The 19,713-nt window shown below is 35.5% G+C and overlaps 1 protein-coding gene and 1 pseudogene across 2 annotated transcripts; one reads left to right on the forward strand and one right to left on the reverse strand.

The window, feature by feature from the left end:
* Nucleotides 1-5,642: 5,642 nt before the first annotated feature.
* Nucleotides 5,643-15,807, reverse strand: LOC306639710 (olfactory receptor 8U8-like; the record flags this gene model as incomplete). The annotated part of the gene is made up of 2 exons (XM_079103485.1): nt 5,643-6,591; nt 14,861-15,807. The coding sequence occupies 2 exons, from the start codon at nt 15,805-15,807 to the stop codon at nt 5,643-5,645; spliced, it is 1,896 nt and encodes a 631-aa protein (XP_078959611.1).
* A 912-nt stretch (nt 15,808-16,719) lies between these two features.
* On the forward strand, nt 16,720-17,590 carry LOC306639711 (small ribosomal subunit protein uS5-like; annotated as a pseudogene). Its single transcript has one exon. The product of its transcript is annotated as a small ribosomal subunit protein uS5-like (transcript).
* The last annotated feature ends 2,123 nt before the right edge of the window (nt 17,591-19,713 follow it).

A 19,713-nucleotide genomic window follows, 5' to 3' on the forward strand; every position in this document is an offset into this window, starting at 1 on the left:
TTATATCTAACAATAATGTTACCTGTAATTTGATAGCTGCATGCTCCACAACTAGAGAAAAACATTGTTGATTTTAGTAGATAGTGCTATATATAATGGAATGTTTACAAATAAGACATTAATTAGCCTCTTCAGCAACGTCAAAAATGATATGTTAAAACATTTGTACACCCTCCTATGTTCAAATTGATCTGCATTGAACAATCATTAGTGTACATATATTTGTTGTTCATTGTTAGATAAGTTGATTTTCAGTAACTATGAAGGGAATAATGTTCTCAAGATTCTGTGATGTCATATATTTGTGCATTGCTTATAAAGAATGTCTAGCACTCACAATGAATTAAACCTGATTGTTCAATCTTTATTCTGCCAAATGATATTGCAATTGCTCAATTTATCCTACATACTCAGATAATACTAGGCATCTGGTACACGATTTGCCATGTTTGACTTGAAACCATAGATTTTTCTTCTATGAATAGACATTAATTTCCTTTTTCAAAAAGAGAAATTGAGTATATACATTCCAAAACTCCAAAACATAAACGGAGAGCAGAGTGCGATGTTTTTTTAAGACTATACCCAAGTGAAAATATGACTTAGAGTATAACATATAAATGGTTATTACATGTGACAACTTCAAGATCAGAAGGTTAAATTTCTTAGAAGCTATGATCCTTGTTGCTATGTGCAAGATGCTAGCTCAGTTCCAAGACCTGCATTTTTCCTCTTTCTACAAGGAAAGATCTTGCATTTGTTCTCATTCTGCAAGTTTGCACACAACAGACAAGGCCCATAAATGGAAATCCTCTTCTTTCACTGTAATTCACACCTCTTTCTGCATTATTTATAATGTTCTTTATTTTTTATTGGTTCTTTTTATTTTAGTTCAACATTTGTTTACATAAAAAGTAGATTATTTACTTTTTTAAATGAAACCCTGTCTCTTCCCAAAGGTTGATTGCCCTGTGATTCTATCAGAATATAGCAATTAAAATAAATTCTGTGGAACACACTCATAACCCAGCAATTCTTGAGGCTGAGGCAGGAAGATTACAAATTGAGGTCAGCCTCAGCAGTTGAGCAAAATGCTGTCTGTAAATAAAAAATAAAAAAGACTAGAGCTGTAGCTCAATTGTTAAGCACCCTTAGGTTTAATTCTCCACAATAAAAACAAAAACAAAAACCCAAATTCCTCTTATGAGATAATTCATAAATGTGTGTTTGAGATTCTAAATAATAGGTTGTGGTACTTCAGTTTCTAATTCCTTCTATAGGGAAGAGGAGCCACATACCTCTATTTGAATGAGTACATGTTTGACAGCAGAATGTACACTCAAAATTCTTCTTAAAATAAAGGACTTTAATTTGCAGAGACACTGTACTGACAACATGGTAGACAAACTTTTTTTTTTTTTTTTTTTTGCAGTGCTGGGGATTGAACCCAGGGCCTTGTGCTTGCAAGGAAAGCACTCTACCCACTGAGCTATCTCCCCAGCCCTGGTAGACAAACTTTTAATGTTTAAAAATAAAGCTTATATACACATACATAAACATAAAAATATGTGTGTGTGTACACACACACACACACATATATATATATATACAAACACTCATATATGATTTTTCCAGCCAATTTATTTAAATTTATTTCTGATTTTTTAATCTGAAGAGAATTTTCTGGAAGACAAAATACCTATGTTAAGATATTTCTAAATATTTATTTCTTATAAAATTACTATAAAATATTTCTTATAAAATTAAACAATTTTGCATCTTATGAGGATTGTTCTTCAGGATTCAACCAAACTAGGGTTTCACAACCTTTTATGAAATATTTTAGTCCAGGTCGTATTGGTTTAATTGCTGTTTTAAATTAGAATATATAATAATTATCAGGCAAAATAAAAGGTGACTACAGGGATCTGGAGTTACCTCATTTATAACTTTTTTTTTTTTTTTTTAATAAATTCACCAAAACTTCCATGCCAAGCTTAACTACAGGAAACTTCCCATATCTTTCCTTTTATAGCCATATCAGAGAAGTCAAATGGTGGGGATAACCATTCTCCAATCATCTGCCATATATGTCCAAGTCAATACAAAAGAATGGCTATATTTAACATCCAAGTCAATAAAATTTTATTCTATATATTTCAGATAATTATGTTTGCCTTTATAATAACTCTTTGATTTCCCTCGTGCTCATGGGCCTTCTTATCAATTAAGGGCTTTTATTTATTATTTTTTCTGATGAGTATTTAATCACTATAAGTTCTTCTATATCACTGTAACTTTCATGAAGATAGTTAAACTTCTAGATCTCACAGTCATATCTCCAGGCCAAAAAATGTACCCAAATGGTTTATGGGGAAAAAAAAAAAAAAAGAAAAAAAAATTAAATGATATTTACTGAGTGAAGTCAAGGAAGAAATGAGATTGGTTCTTTTTGCTTAGATTGTTCAGGGGGCTTCGACGATTTGGTCTTCTCTGTCATTTGTTTTCTCTTCCTTTGCAGATTATCTGCCACTGGTAGACTAACCCAGCTCTCATCTCCATAGCCACCAGCTCTGATCTTAGTTTTTTTAATCTTCTCATGTAAATTTAGGTGGAAAAACCGGGGCTCAGTACATGACACTTCAAAGTTCGTCACCTGGGCAAGCTGAGTAATCGAAAATAAGGAGGCAGCAAGGGCCTCAGGAGCACCCTGCTTTCTTGTGTTCTGCCTTCCTCTATGGTGGGCCATAGAATCCCTCCTCCTCAAAGAAGGGGTTCACAGAAAACTACAGCTCCTCTTCCCCAAAGCAACTTATGAAACCTAGAAGTATTATTCCGACCTTCTTTAACCTTTGTGTGTACAGATGGCTATGAAGAATTCTCTGACCAACCGTCTCTGAATGTACATCATCTGACCCCCATTTCAAAAGGGTGGTGACCTATAACCAATGAGAAGAACAGTTACGCAGAAAGGTCAAGAATCTGAGGAGACATTTCTACATGACTCACCTGTGACAAGTCAGTACTTTTTTTTTTTTTTTTGTAACAGAGATTGATCCCAGGGATACTTAACCACTGAGCTAGATCTCCAATTCTTTTTTTTTTTTTTTTTTAATATTTTATTTAGAAACAGATGATCACCAAGTGACTTAGGGTCTCACTAAGTTGCTCAGGCTGGCTTTGAACTCTTTCCTTAACCTCCAGAGCTGCTGGGATTATAGGCATGTGCCACTGTGCCCAACTGTCAATTCTTCATTGGACAAAAAGATAAAAGCAAATAACTTTTTCAGGATCTGTGAGTCTTTATTTTGGCATTTTAATTATGTCATGTAAAACTTTTATGAAATAAATTTGCCTTCTTTCTCCAGTTAAACTGTCTTTGCCAGTTTTATTTTCATACCTAGCCAGAGACCCTAATGGTGAAGCCAGAATTGGCGACAGGCAGTTGATGTAGAAATAGGGTTTCGGGTCAAATCGAGGAAATGGAGGCCATGAAAGCCATCTGCCTCTGGAAGTTGGAGACTGCCCCTGGGAGCATGGATGTCAAGGATCTCCAGAGTCCATTGACTACCAAATTTACCTGCCCTTATCAAGGACTGCAAGCAAGGAGCTGCTAATTAATGCCCCCTGGGCCCTTGCCTAGCTGCATCACTTTGGCCCTCCCCCTGCCCCATCTGCTTCTCACTTTTTACATCTCACCGGCAAAACCAGGTCTAGTCACTTAGGCAGGAAGGAGAGATAAGGGCGGAAAGACCTGGAGAACAAGAGATCTTAACCTATAAAAGATGTAGTGTGTGCTCACTTCTTGGGATTCTAGAACATCAGCCGTGGCCCCCTTCTCCCCCTCAGGAGAAGTCTGCATTATTACCTTTAAATAAAACCTGCTTAATATGCTTGCCTTGGCGTGCTTCTCTAGTGTTCACATTTCAACATTAGAGGGAGCAGAACTCGTCACTGGTAAACGGCGATATCAATAGTATTAAGGAAACTTTCCTACCTTATAATACTAATAATTTATGTAACTTATTAGATCCTGGACCTCATATATTGAATCATGAGATCTTAATAACCACTCGAAAAAAAAAAAAGGTTGTAGTAGTACCTTTTGTCACAGATGAGGAAACTGTACAAATCTTTAAATAATTTGCTCAGTGCTAGAGTGTTTAAGAGTGATGATAGAACTCAAATCTAAGTTGCAGTTTCTGCATTTAAAGTCACCACACATGGAATGAAAGAATTTACTAATGTTTTTATTTCACCAATTTTATAATTAATTTTTCAGATAATCCTTGAGGAATTATTGAAGTTCTTCAGTAAGTCAGTGGCAAAAACAAGAGAAAATGGAGAGCATTTAAAAGTACTGAAGAAGTGATTTCTTCTGGATTTGATGACTTATTTCACTCATTAAAATGCAAAGAGTTTGCAAGTTCTGAGCTTGGTTGATTCAAAAGTTAAAGATAAAAAAGGAAAGGAAGAGAGGGAGGAAGGAAAGAAGACAGCAAGAAGCAAAGGAGCAATAAAGTAGTGTAGAAGCAGGGTAGGGGATCAGTCAGGTCTGGACTGATTTTGAAATTCCTTTGCATTTTCAAGTTTCAGAACATGATATTGCCCTGGTAGGTGGGGAATTATCCACACAAGCAATGTTTAAAGTCCTGGCAATGGACAGTATTTAAAAGCATATAGAATTCCCATTCCCATACAGGATGGAGAATCCTTCAAAGGAACTTGCTCCTACCCTTTTTTAAAAATTCAGTACATTAAAATAGAGAACATCATTTTCTGCAAGCTACACCAGTGCTAAATTTACATTCATCCAAATAATCTGATTCCAAGGAAATTCAGACATGGCACAGATGAATTACATCACTTAGGGAAAAGGGTGAGGAGAAAGATGTGACCACCTTTATAAATGTGTATTTACATTTTAAGGAACTGTTAAAACCAACGTTGGATAGTTGGAAAGCAGATTCAAAAAAGGCATCATGCATTAAAATATTATGTAAATTTAAGTCTACTATTAATGATCAACATTCATCACGATTTTCTTAAATGGTTTACATCTGTCCTCTCCTCAGATGCACCTGGAATCATTATTTAACTTACAAATTTGGTGGAACTGAGCCTTAAACTATCATTGACTTATTAAGGGTTGTACAGTGAGAAAGCTATCAGATGTAGAATCTAAATCCTGAAATTATTGATTCTGATAAAAATGCTATTAACATTAATGCTATTAATGCTGTCTTCCTTCTTATTATTACAAATGGAGCGACTTCTAAAGGCATTATCTGTGGGCCAAAATTATAGCTGTCTTTTGTAATAAAATTATCTGAAATGGAAGTGTTCAGGGAATATTTTATTATATAGTTGTCACAAGGACAACCATATTTTTTTATTTGCATTTTAGTTGCCCTTAAAAACACATATATTCAGATCATAGGTTTAATACACATTTAAATTACTTCCAGTTATGATATGGATGTCTCAAAACATATTCCTAGAAATATCCAAGATCTTATTTGGTTAAGTAATGGAAAGTTCCAGAGAAATAACAAAATAAAGATTCAAATGTTTTGGGGGAGAGACCAAGGAAATACCCAATAGGAAAAACAAAAAGATGAATTAAAATGCTTAGCATCGCTTTATTTTAATTGCCTGGAGCCCTCTCTCTTCTGAATGACTCTAATGAGAGCATTTTTTACTTCTTTGTTTCTAAGACTATAGATGAGTGGATTCAGCATAGGAATCACAATAGTATAAAAAATCGAAGCCACTTGTTCCTTTCCTAAGGAATAAGACTCATTTGGTTTTAAGTAAGTAAAAATCATAGTCCCATAAAAGATAGTGACTCCCAGGAGATGGGAGGCACAGGTAGAGAAGGCTTTCTGCTTTCCTGAAGTGGAATTAATTTTCAGAATGGTAGAGAGAATGGACACATAGGATAGAGATATTGTAATAAGGGACACCATTAGGGTACAACCAGCAAAAATAAATATCATGATTTCTGTATCATATGTGTCAGTGCAGGACAGGGCCAAAACTGGGGATGTGTCACAGAAAAAGTGATGGATTACATTGGAGTCACAGAAATGTAATCTGCTCATGCAAAGCAAATTGACAGAGGAATCCATAAAGCCAATCAGATAGGACCCAAAGAGCAGGGCGCGGCAGAATCTTGGGGACATAATGACTGGGTAGTGCAGAGGGCGGCAGATAGCTGCATAGCGATCATAGGCCATTGAGGAGAGAAGAAAACATTCGGCAGCACCCAACAAGACAAAGAAGTACATCTGAGCAAAGCAGCCCATGAATGAGATGTTCTTGGTGGAGGTTAGTAAGTTTGCTAAGGTTTTGGGTGTGATGACGGTTGAGTAACTGAGGTCAAGGAATGACAACTGAGTAAGAAAAAAATACATGGGGGTGTGAAGCTGGGGATCCAGGCAAATTAGCAGTACCATCCCTACGTTCCCCAGCACAGTGATCAGGTATATCAGGAGAAATAGCATGAAGAGGACCAGCTGGATCTCTTCAGAGTCTGTCAGCCCCATGAGGATGAAGTCAGGCACGTTTGTGTTATTCCATCTGCTCATAGTTTACTGCTCTGAATGCGGAGAAACCAAAGACGAAGCTTAGCAGAAAAGATTTCAAAAAGGTTTTATCTACAGGAATGACCCAATATTTTAATTATTGATTTAGTGTTTCTATAAAATGACAAAAATTTACAACATAGGACTGGAAAATTTTAATTGGCAAATATAGAGATATCAATTGGCATTTGGATATGATATAATAACAAAAGGTAACATACTACTGGAGTAGAATTACCCTGCTACTTTTCTGAATGTTCTCCTTTATTAACATATCTAATTCACATGAAATGTTCTACCACATATACTACTACTATCTACGTATTTTTGATGAGAAAAAGGCACAGAAAGTTTATGTGACTTACCTGAAGTCAAAGCAATTAAATACTGACTCTGTGATTCTACCTAAACATTTCAATTTCAGAAAGCATGCTCAAATACTATATTCCTAGTTGTAAATAGTTTTGATAAACTTGAGCAAAGTTATGTCATAAACAACAATATTAAACAGTTTTAAATTATCATTTGCTTCCCTTGATATCACCATACCATCTAACACTAATCACAAATTCATTTCTCTTTTAGGGGACCTTAGCAAGGGGTATTAGGATTAGACACTACACCTAAGTTTTAATTTCCAGAAGATGTGATATGTTCCTAACTTGCCTAACTTGATAATTCAGAATCACATTTCTTCCAAATCATATTTTCAAAATATGTACATTATTTGTAGATTCTGATTCCATCAACTCTATACTTCTGTTTCCATAAATTGAGACATTTCTTAGGATAAGGTATAATGAGTTGTATATGAATATTCTTTACAAAATGTTTCCATCTTATTTTACATAATCTAACACCATAAGGTTTTAAACAGAATACTTACTGTGAGCCAAAGCTAGTGAAAAACTTCTTCCAATATTATATTTCTAGGAATTTGTCAACTTCAAATTTTTCACAGAAGCAAAATTTAAAGACCTTATGAGCTGAAAATTTCTGTAAACTAGTATTCGTTCTTTTAAAGTTCTTTTTATATTTTTGTGCCTCCACTTTTTTATTAGTCTGAGATAAGATAAATCACCCTAGAAATTAACACCACAGAGCTATCGTTAAAGCAAACAGAGCAGTGAACACCTTGCCTCTCAGCTTCGTAACTCCAGGGTGCCCTATATGATGGACATTGAGGATAATGTAATATTTCTTCATCCTCAGGGATCACTTTCCAAGGAAAATCACCTGGCATGTTTCCAACAAAAAAACTCAAGGACTAAATGAGCAAAGGCTTTTTGCCTTAGGAGTCCCCAGTGGAGAACATGATCATTTTGTGCTGTTATGTGATGTCTAATTTTTTAAAAATAGTATTTATTTTTAAATTAATGATTAATATGAAAACTTGCAAAGCATAATGTTTATATTGTATAGAGAACAAATCAGGAAATTTTTGACTAGGGAGGAGTAGAATACATTTTTAGACAACTGCTTATCATGGAATTAAACTTTTCTTTTGGAAATATATTACATCCAATATATTTAGTTAGCAAGACCACTACTAAAAAATGGGATACATGAAATTTAAAGAAGACAATTAAAACAATACAAAACCATTATTAACATTGTGTTAAAATCACTGCAATTTCTTACATTTTCATTTGTGACGTACTACTTATTTTGATGTGTACTTATATATTTGTATAATTATTGTACCATGTACTCAGTATTGTATTCTCATTGTCCAACTTAAGTTTTACATTACACCGTGAACGTTCACAAATCCCACAACTTCATGTGGCATGTATACTGGTCATTCGCTGAGGATACTGAGTGTTCGCCAATCCCTTGGTATTAGGTATTAGATGAGGACGGTGGGAACATGAGATTAAGAGAAGAGTTCTATAACATGGTTCCACTGTGCTGAATCCCATGTACTTTCTATGCCAAAAATCAATTTGCCTGCAGCACTGCCTGGCCTAAATGCACAGGATATGTCATATTCCTCAGCAAACTACCTGTTATCTGCAAGGAAGTGCAGGCAGGAAATAACATTGATAAGAAGAACTGAGTTACTTTGGAAGGAGATAATTTTATGACCCTTTTCCCAGACCAGATAAGAATATTCTTATATTTTGGAATATAAGAATAATTCCTCCTAACCATTAAACATATAAAAATGATTAAGAATCTAATTAGAACTGGTCAGGATTAGGCCAATGGGACCTAGAGTTGTCATGGCAATAGCTACTTGAAAACCTATTACCTAGTTGTCAATCAAAAGTCAGACTCTCTGGCAAGAGAGAGAGTCTGGGCAAGACTCTCTGGAAACTTTTCTGGAATCACCAATAAAACTGAAATGCAGGAGAGGCACCTTGTCCCTCTCCTTTATGAGAAGACCCATTCTCTCCCATGATAGTGTCCCCTTTTCCTTTTTCCTATGCCTTTAATAAACTCACTCTTGTTACTCTGAGTGACTTGTCTGAAGGCTTTCTGAATTGATTTCAAGAATTGGGTGTTCAGGGTGCCTCTCAGATGGCCCCAGCTCTGTCACATAGGTAGGCATCTGACGCCTTAGGAATGGCTCAGGCTTTTCAATCTGGTTTGACAGTGTCACTTCCCTCATCCACATGCAAAATTTAAGAAACATGATTTACTATTTTAGAATTGTTGACTTTTTAATATATTTTATAAAGAAAATGGAAGCAGTAAGACAAGATTAGCCCAGAGACTAGTAAACATTTAGTAATTGATTAGTCAAAAGCTCAGTAACTTTATAAATATTCAGGTCAAATGTATTTCTTTAAAGGAAGACCAAAAATGAGTTAAAATATTAGAAAAGCTGAAATATTCCATGGGGGGTTATTTGTCCAAGATGAGGAAGCAAAGGGAAAATATGAAAAGGTACACAGTGAAAATCAGTGTAAAAGATTTTCATGAATCTTGCATTAATTCAAGAAAAAAATTGACTTTCATATAGATACAAAAATGACTTTGTACAAATGATACTGGCATAAAACAGACATATAGATCAATGCTACAGAAAAGAAGGCACAGAGGTAAACTCAAACATCTATAGTCACCTGATTCTTGACAAAGGCAACAAAAATGAACATTGGAGAAAAGACAGCCTGTTTAACCATTGGTGCTGGGAAAATTGGTTATCCATATGTAGAAGAATGAGACCAGATCCTCATCTCTTGTCCTGCACAAAAAACCCAACTCAAACTGTATCAATGACCTAGAAATTACACCACAGGACTATGCATCTCCTAGAAGAAAATATATGGTCAACACTCCAGCACATAGATCAGGCAATGACTTTCTCAATAGGATCCCTAAAGTTCAGGAAATAATGCCAAGAGTTAATAAATGAGACAAGGTCAAATTATAATTTTTTCTACACGGCAAAGGAAACAATTAAGAATGTGAAGAGAGAAACCTAAAGAAAGGGAGAACATCTTTGCTAGCTACTTCTCTGAGAAAGGATTAAGATTTAGAATAAGAACTCAAAAACACCAAAATCAATTAATAAATGGGCAAATTAATTCAATAGACTCTTCTTAAAAGAAGAAATACAAATATATGAAAAAATGTTCAACATCATTAGCAATTAAGGAAATGCAAATCAAAATTACACTGAGATTTTATCTCACACCTGTCATAAGGTCTGCCATCAGGAATACAAATTATAATAAATAAAGGAGAAGATGTGGAGAAAGAGAAAAAATTTTACACTGTTGGTGGAATTGTAAATTAGTACAACCACAATGGAAGTCAGTATGGAAGTTCCTCAAACGACTAAGCATGGAACCACCATATGACCTAACTATACCATTCCTTTGCATTCATCCTGAAGAATTAAACTTATCATACTGTAGTGATGTGTTCATACCAGTATTTAAAGAAGCACAATTTACAATAGTCAAACTATGGAACCAGCCTAAGTATCCATCAACAGATGAATGGATAAAGAAAATGTTGGCATATAGACAGAGTGGACTTTTATTCAGCCATAAAGAAAAATGAAATTTCTGGAAATTGAGATCAATATATTAAGTGAAATACGCCAAACTCACACAGTCAAGGGTCATATGTTTTCTCTCATATGTGGAAGCTAGAGAGAAAAAAGGAAAAGAATTGTGGGTGGTGGTGATCACATGAAAAGCAAAGGGAGATCAGTAGAACAGAGGAAGGGGAACGGGGTGGGAGGAGGGGAGACAGAGAAGTGCTGGGTAGTGATGTTGGCCAAATTATATTGTTATTTTGTGTGCAGGTATGAATATGTAAAAATAAATGTAACCATCATGCACAACTATAATGCACTAATTAAAAAGTGTGGGGAAAAATAACTTGAGGAATGTGTGCACATACCCCAGAAATTCAAGTGATAGTTTGTGTGGATAAAGAAGAGATTTTCGTATGTGTTACCTCTTTAAAAACTTTTGGAAGGGCAGTCATATTCATCAGAGTTTTTGCTGATTCTGAGGCTAATTTGTAGATTTCAAAGCCTGCCTCGAACTATGTAACAAATAAACAAACTTGTGGTTTAAGACAAATGAGAGGCAAAGTGTGGCTTTCTATATCAATGTCTCCCTCACAGGCACCAGGATTACAAAATCTCCCTGAGCATGGTTTTCTTTTGCAAGATTTTCTTAACACTGAAACTGATTTGATCTGTTTATGATGGCTGGATGACTCTATCTTAGTACTTTGTGTAGCAGAAGACTAAATCTGAGCACAGATTTTATATCCCTTTTAATTCAAGCAATGATGTAGTTTAATTTCTAGCTCATCCAAACATATATAATATCTACCTTCTCTCCTTCTTTCTCTCTCCCCCTTTCTTCCTCACCACCCATTTTCCCCTGGATTATTCTTATTATTATTTTATTTTTTTCTTTCATCTTTGGGTCACTTGAGAAGAGAAGGACTCTTTATTTTCTGAATTACACATAATATTAGTATATATTTATGAAATAGAGTTTGGTGTTTTAGTTCACGTGCAAGATAACTAGTGATCAGCTCATGGTCATCAGCATATCTGTCACCTTATATTTTTATAATTTCTCTATTGTGAGTACATTGTTACACTTTTTCTTTTTCACCTTCCTGCCCATTTTTTGAGAAATACTGTTCATTTATTCAAATTTCTAATTCATGGTTATTTGAATGTTATTACTCTATTTCCCCTACTTTCCTATGTTGAATTCAGTATTCTTTCTATAGCATCTAGTAGTAATTGCTTATCTTACTTCTAATCTGTTTTAATAATGCTAGAAATTAATAACTGTATATGATCTGAGTGCCACTTTCCTTTTGACTTTTATGTGGTGATCTGGATTACTTTCATTCTAGTATATTATACAGAGAATCTAAAGATGAATTTTCAATTTTTAATTTGACAAGAATAATGTCAAATTGGGATTTTAAGTTTTTTAAAGATTTTAGTTGAAACCCATTTTGGTATTTTTTAAAGATGAATTTAAAATTCTCTTCCACTGCAACCAGAATATGTGACTCCTTTAAATTAGTGTTTGCAAATTTATTGAAATTTATGGATTACTTGTAACCAACCACCTGTTATAAACAGTACATATATATAGATATGGGGTGTGAGACTATATCTGTTATGCTGCTCGTAGATTCTAAAGATTATAAATTCTCAGTAAGAGGAAATGAAAATCACAACTAAGTGATGAAACATATTAGAAGGTTAATGTGTTATAAATAATATATAAATACTTAACATGTGAAGTAGCCTAGTAGATGGGGGTTTAGGAGTTGGATTGGAAAAGAAATGACAGTGAACGTGCATGTACTTTGGAATAAAGTGTTACACGTGGTAGGAAATCAGGGCAAAGGCCTGTGCAGAAGACAGTTGTGTAGTATGAAGACTAACAAGGAAGAACTATGTAGCCAGAGTGTCATTCTTTGGTGTTGATAGAAAGGGCTAATGGAGGAAAGATACGAATTATCTGTGTTGATAGTGGTACATGCTATTAAAAAAGAAAAAAGAGGAGACAGTACTTGGAGACTTTGAGTTTTTTCTCTTAAAAATAGTTTTCCAGTATGTTTCAGTGGTTCAGATTTTGATTCACAAATCATTTTCAGCTTTTTAGAGAAATCTGTTACAATTAATAAATATAATTTTTTTCACTAAGGTACTTATATTTCATAATAGTAAGAGATTTACAATAGTAAGAGATTTTGAAGTACACTGTTTTATTTTATCTGTTTACTTTAGCTATTTTTAGACAGTCTTGCCCATGTTTCTCCCTGCCCCTATATTTTGCGACAAATATCCTGGGCAAAATCCTTGTTTATTCTACCAAACTTTCTCCAATTAAGTAGTAATAATCTGAAATTCATTTCCAACACACGTTTAATATTTACATACAGGTGTATAAAGGATTCTGAATCTATATATAAGAATCGAATTTTTGATATTGATTTTATTTTCATTTTCTAGTTTGTTTCTTCCAGAATTCCTGAAATATTTCTCAAAGTAAAGCAATTAAGAACATTTACAAAAGAGGATAGAAAAGTTATCTTAAGTTGGTAAAATAGAACACAAAGAAGAAGAACACAAACAAGAAGATAAGTGGTTATCAAGAATATTACAAAGGTACCCCACACCCAACAAAGGGACAGAAACTAAGGATACATAACAGACTTTAAAGGTGGGATATTCTCCCTGCCCAAAGTTATAAGCAATAAAGATATCTTACAAAGCTCACAACCTATGTTTACTGCTGGGGATGGGACTAGTCCCAAAGATTGTAGATCTTAGCTATTTGATAAAGGAGAAGAGACCACATCAGGGAGACCACATCAGGACTTGAAGAGTAAAACAGAATGACTGAAGAAAAGGTGAGACCACCCTCTGGAAAGGGATGCACTATGGAGCATAGAGGGGAGGTGCAGAGAAGGGGATTAGAGGAGAGAAAGTGGAGGTGAGCCAGGGGCTTAGGTGAGGATCACACTGAATACAAGTGTATATGAAAATTTCAGCATAACTTTGGGCAAATAAAATAGACTGCTATCTCTTTCAAGTAGTTAAAAAAGGTATAGAATGTTATTGCTCCCTGATGCACACTGACAATAAATTATCAATAATATGAAACAGAACAGTTGGATGCATAGTTTATTGATCAAAAATTAGATAAATCAGATTATTAGATACATAACTTATAGTTTCATTTTCCTGACTATTTGCAATTATTATGAAATAATATGCACTCAATGCAATCCAATAAATTTACATGTAATTAGAATTAGGGTAATCTATTGAGATATAAAAAGCCATGAGGTTTCATATAACATAAAATAATGCATGAATAAAGATCACAGTAGCAAATTAGAAAAGAAGTGAAATGTAATCCATTAAATATCCATTAAATATTTTCAAATGATGGTGATAGAAAATTTTTGTAAGAACAAATACTACCAGAAACTGTAATTAGGGAAAAAGAGATTTATCTAGGATTTGAAAAGAAAGTGATTGTGAAGTAGACTCAGGCATCCTTAAAATAATGCAGCAGCATGTTTCTAAGTTGTTACCTATAAAAGTTTATGATGCAAAATATTACACTTTAAAGTTTAGTTTGGGAGAGTCATACCTCAGAAAGTTATCAGGTAAGAAAATAAACTCATCTGTACATATACATGTACACACACACACACACATACACAGATTTTTCTCCCTTTCGTACTATACACCACCTGTCATTAAAAATTATGTTTCACAGACAAATGATAAAACATTTTACAGTTATGAGAAAATGACTCCACAATATCAAGACATCAATCTAATTTGTTTCCTGACTTCTGTTATCCACACAGGTGGTTGCTAGAAAATAATTTCAATCTTCATTTCACCCTGTGAACAATGTTTTTTTAAAGTTCTGTACTGGTGCATCTTGGGTGCTGGGTGATGAGATGCTATTTTGGATTCCTAGTAAAACTCATGCATTATATCTGTTATTTTCTATTCTTACTAATATTCAAGAACACAGAATGTTAAACTATTTTAAGTGTCAAATTAGCCTCTTTTTAAAACAATCTTTCAATGATATGACATGCTCACATATGCACATTCTTAGTTCCTTGTAAAATGAACTTGCTGAGAAAACTTCCCACTGTAGAGACTAAGAGGGAAGGAACAAATTTGTAGGAACAAATTAAATAATTCACATTGCACATTTCAAGGCTCTACATTCTCATTTAGTTCGTGTCACATGGTTTGAGATCTTTCCTAAACAGTGGAGTAATCAATGGCTTACAGTTTAAAGATTTGCTGTGGGAAATGTCTTCCATGCATGACTCGCAGGAAAGCATTTTTCACATCTTTGTTCCTCAGACTGTAGATCAAAGGATTTAGCATTGGAATGACAATGGTATAGAACCCAGATGCTACTTGTGCCTGGGTCAGGGATGATGTGTTGTAAGGCTGCAAGTATGTGAAAATCAGGGACCCATAGAAGATGGTTACCCCCGTGAGGTGGGAGGCACAGGTGGAGAAGGCCTTCCACCTGCCTGCTGCAGACTGGATCCTCAGGATGGCTGAGATGATGCTGACGTAAGTCACTGTGATGAGGAGGAGTGAACTAAGAAGAGTGAATGCTGCTAAAATAAAGATCACCAATTCCGTGCCAAATGCCTCTCTACAGGACAGAGCCAAAAGAGCTGTGGTGTCACAGAAAAAGTGATTGATGCTGGAATCACAGAAGTCCAAACTGCTTATCATGCAGACGGAGATCAGCGAGTCTGTGAAACCCATGGCATAGGGCACTGCTCCTAACCAGGCGCACACTTTCTGGGACATGATTGCCCCATACAATAAAGGATTGCAGATCGCCACATAACGATCATAGGCCATTGATCCCAGAAGAAAACATTCACTGCACACCAAACCAACAAAAAAGTACATTTGAACAAAGCAGCCCACAAAGGAGATGGATTTCTGTTTGGATTGGAAATTTACCAGCGCCTTGGGTGTCACAGTAGAGGAATAAAATATGTCAATGAGAGCTAAATTGCTAAGGAAGAAGTACATAGGTGTGTGCAGCCCAGAGTCGGTTCTGATTAGCAGGATGAGTCCCAGGTTCCCCAAAACAGTGAAAATATAAATGAAGAGAAATACTAAGAAAAGGCTGACCTGTAATTCAGGGTGATTTGCAAATCCAGAGAGGACAAAGAGAGTCACCTTCGTGAAATTGTTCCCAGCCATTATAACTCAGGGCTTTGACTTTACCTGATAAAGTAGCGGAGGAGAGTGAGAAGATGGACTCAAGTGAAAAGGCCCAGGATCAGAGTAGACAGCCTCTAGCTGAGAACCTTACGGGGGAACATGAACATTCAGTGACTCCAAGGTACCTGTGACTTGTACATGAGTTTTATTTTCACAGAACTAGCAGACACTAGCAAAAAAAAATCAAACATCATTACATAGACTTGGTAGCACTGTTAAAAATAACCCTCTAATGATGTAAAGAGATTTCTTTATAGATATACCACCTTCTCCCCAAGACTACCATTAGGTCCAAAGTTATATACTTAGTAATTTATTTGCTGGAATTAGTTAGATTATTTTCTTAGAAAATTAAAGCTCATTTAGGGAAAGAAGCTATAATTTGTGACTTTAGTGACATTTTTTAAATTGAAATCTTATTTTCTTGGCTTCTAATGGTTAGATGACGAGGTAATTATAAGATCTTAATAAAATCTCACATGGACACATCTAATATTCTCTTTGGTCCAATAAAGCTTGGGTAGGTTTTATTGTGAAAGGAAAATTATAAAACTCCTTTACTATTACATAGCAATGCAAACCTTTTTTATGCTATCTTCACCCGTTGTCACTGTTGATGAATTAAGTCCCCTTGAGGACTTTAATGGATAAAATAGTTCAAATTGTTTCATGTGTATAATTAGAAAGCAGGCTTGTTTCCAAGATAAAGCATATATAACCTCAGGTAATGACAAATTCATTGTGGCATAGTAGTTTCCACATCAGTGATAAGAAGGCTACAAATATTTAAAACCAAGGGTTTAACTATAAGGTGCTCTCGCCTCTTCTCTGGGAAAACACCAAAGGGCAGATGACATGGGTGCAGCGGAAGGGCCCCAGCCCTGGGCCGGAATGGGTGGCCATGGCGGCTTCCACCTCAGCGGTCTGCCAGGCAGAGGACCGGCCGAGGCCATGGCTGGGGCCGCAGAGCTCCCAGAGGCAAGGCTGAAGACAAGGAGTGGATCCTGGTCAACAAGCTGGGCCACCTGGTCAAGGACATGAAGATCAAGTCCTTGGAGGAGATCTACCTCTTCTCTTTGCCTATTAAGGAGTCTGAGATCATCGACTTTTTCCTGGGGGCGTCACTCAAGGATGAGGTTTTGAAGATCATGCCTGTATAGAAGCAGACTCATGCAGGCCAGCGAATCAGATTTAAGGCATTTGTAGCTATCGGGGACTACAATGGTCATGTTGGACTGGGATTAAAGTGCCCCAAGGAGGTAGCCACAGCTATCCGAGGGGCCATTATCCTGGCCAAGATCTCCATTGTTCCTGTGCGGCGAGGCTACTAGGGGAACAAGATTGGCAAGCCTCACACTGTCCCTTGCAAGGTGACTGGACGTTGTGGTTCTGTGTTGGTGCGGCTCATCCCTGCCCCCAGATGTACTGGCATTGTCTCAGCCCCTGTGCCCAAGAAGCTGCTGCTGATGGCTGGTATTGATGACTGTTATACTTCTGCCAGGGGCTGCACTGCCACTTTGGACAATTTCGCTAAGACCACCTTTGATGCCATCTCCAAGACATACAGCTATTTGACTCCCGATCTCTGGAAAGAAACTGTGTTCACCAAGTCTCCCTATCAGGAATTCACTGACCATCTTGTGAAAACCCACACCAGAGTCTCTGTACAGAGGACCCAGGCTCCAGCTGTGGCTACAACATAAGAGTTTTGATACAAAAAAAAAAAAAAAAAAAGTGAATGAAACCTGAAAAAAAAAAAAAAGGTGCTCTCACAGAAAGTAGAAACATACTTTTCTAATTAAATTGATCTCAATGTATGATAAATAAAGGAAACTAAAACTGACATGAAAAGTTACACCAAGTTTGTTTCCTACATTTAGCACAGTAACCCAAAGAGACTTGAGCTGTGTTATGCATCTTTAATTATTCAGAGCCATATGCTCACAAGTGGTCCTATATATTCATTCAGCAAGTTTTTCCTCAATGCAGGCAGGTTGTCTTGCTTGTCACTAAAACCATTTTCCTTAAGATCTACTTGATACTTTAAACATATAAAGAAACTCTCAGTATGAGTAACCTATACATAATGCATATACGTACATGCACAGGAGTTATGGAAAGAAGATGCTTAACTTAGACTTACCCAGGATTCAGTCACCTAAGGAAGAACCCTTGTCTTATAGCTATCTTCCACCTATTTTTACATTTTTTATCTTTCCCTCATCCACCACACTGAGTTCCATGAATAGTAAATACAGGGACTTGGATCTACTCTTACTGGTGCTGCTGCTTCTACTGTTATTTAGAAGAGAACTATATCTCCACTATCCTGAACCTTTATCAATATCATAGTATTGGTAAAACTATTAGTGAGTTTGATGTTAGTACTGGATTCTGTATGTTACTGTCCATTGATATATTAGAAGGAAAAAACAAATTAATGAAGATAATTATTTTCATGGCCTTCTTGGGAATTTAAACTTCTTTTTAGTTTAAACCGTTATTCATAGTCAGGACTAGTTCTTTTGTTTGTTTTTTCTTGGTGTATTTCTAAGGAAGTTCTACAACAAAGGATTTTCCTTTGCAATCTAGTGTGTTAGACTTCTTCTCTAGCAGAAATACAACCTTCTCAAAGTCTTACACTCACCTCATAGAGAATTTCATCAATTAACGTCTATGGTCTCTTGTGGTTTGTATTTTAATTGTACCCTGAGGTCAAACCTAATTTTCCTGGAAAAGAACATAAAGGGAAACATTCAGAGTTGCATGTTTCCCACCTTATTTCATTTATATGGCCATGGACATACTGAAAAATTTAATTGATCAAGTTTTGAAAATGTTTACTTTGATCTTATCAGTAAATATGTATGTGAAACATTTCCAAAAACATTACATCCTTATGATAATCTGTAAGACATATGGTGCTAGAGAATCTCAGATTAACTCTTCCTCTACCTGATCTTCCCAGGTACCCTCACTGCCAGAAGTCAGTTTTTCTGCTCACTGATTTAGTGTTCTTAATGTATGCTGAAATTAGGAGAGTATCCATGCTAACAGTGTACAGATTTAACACAGGCATTCAGTGATTTGTAATTGACAGCACACAATGGTAGATACAAGAAAGCATTTGGTTGACTATAGAGTGTGAGCTCAGGAAACAAGCAAGAAGCCTGAAGGAAACATAAAGATTGTGATCTCAGTTTGATGCTCAGATGATAGGTCAATACTCCTCAAACTGAATTTGTATTATTATACAGTATTTGTTTGCTTATTTTAAGGAAGCTTCTTCAACCACACGATTATAAAGATCTAACTTTGGCCCATTACAAGTGAAATTTTCAAAATGGCCCAGACCATGGACTACACTTTCACAACCATTAATTTAGAAGGTTCCTATGAGACTTGTCTAAATAATTTCTTCTAGTGGGATTTTGATCTTATCTTTTTGGTTTTTAAAAGGATTCATAATTGTAATAATGGAACATGCAGATTCTCCATGTAGACTTCCATTTTTAGGGAAAATATTCTCTAATTGTACCTGTCGAATTGGAGATATTAAAATAAATAGAAACTCTTAAAGATATGCCAATCACTTCCTGATAACCAACATAATCATATATTAGAAAAGAAAGGATACAATATATATATTCTCCTAAAGCATGAATCTGGAGAAAACAAAATTTTGAAAGTATTGTGCTATATACCTGAAATCTCAAATTTCATTCCATTCTCTTATGTATCTATTCAATATACATTGATTTAAGAAGTGTTCGAGGACAACCACTTGTCTTCATGTGACCTACAAAGATGAAAAATGCGACTGCACCTGTTTTCACCTTAGACTTAATGGCTTCTTTCAATTTTCAAAATTTGTCTAAGTTATTA

This window comes from Sciurus vulgaris, assembly GCF_902686455.1.
Source record: "Sciurus vulgaris genome assembly, chromosome: 11".
NCBI lineage: Eukaryota > Metazoa > Chordata > Mammalia > Rodentia > Sciuridae > Sciurus > Sciurus vulgaris.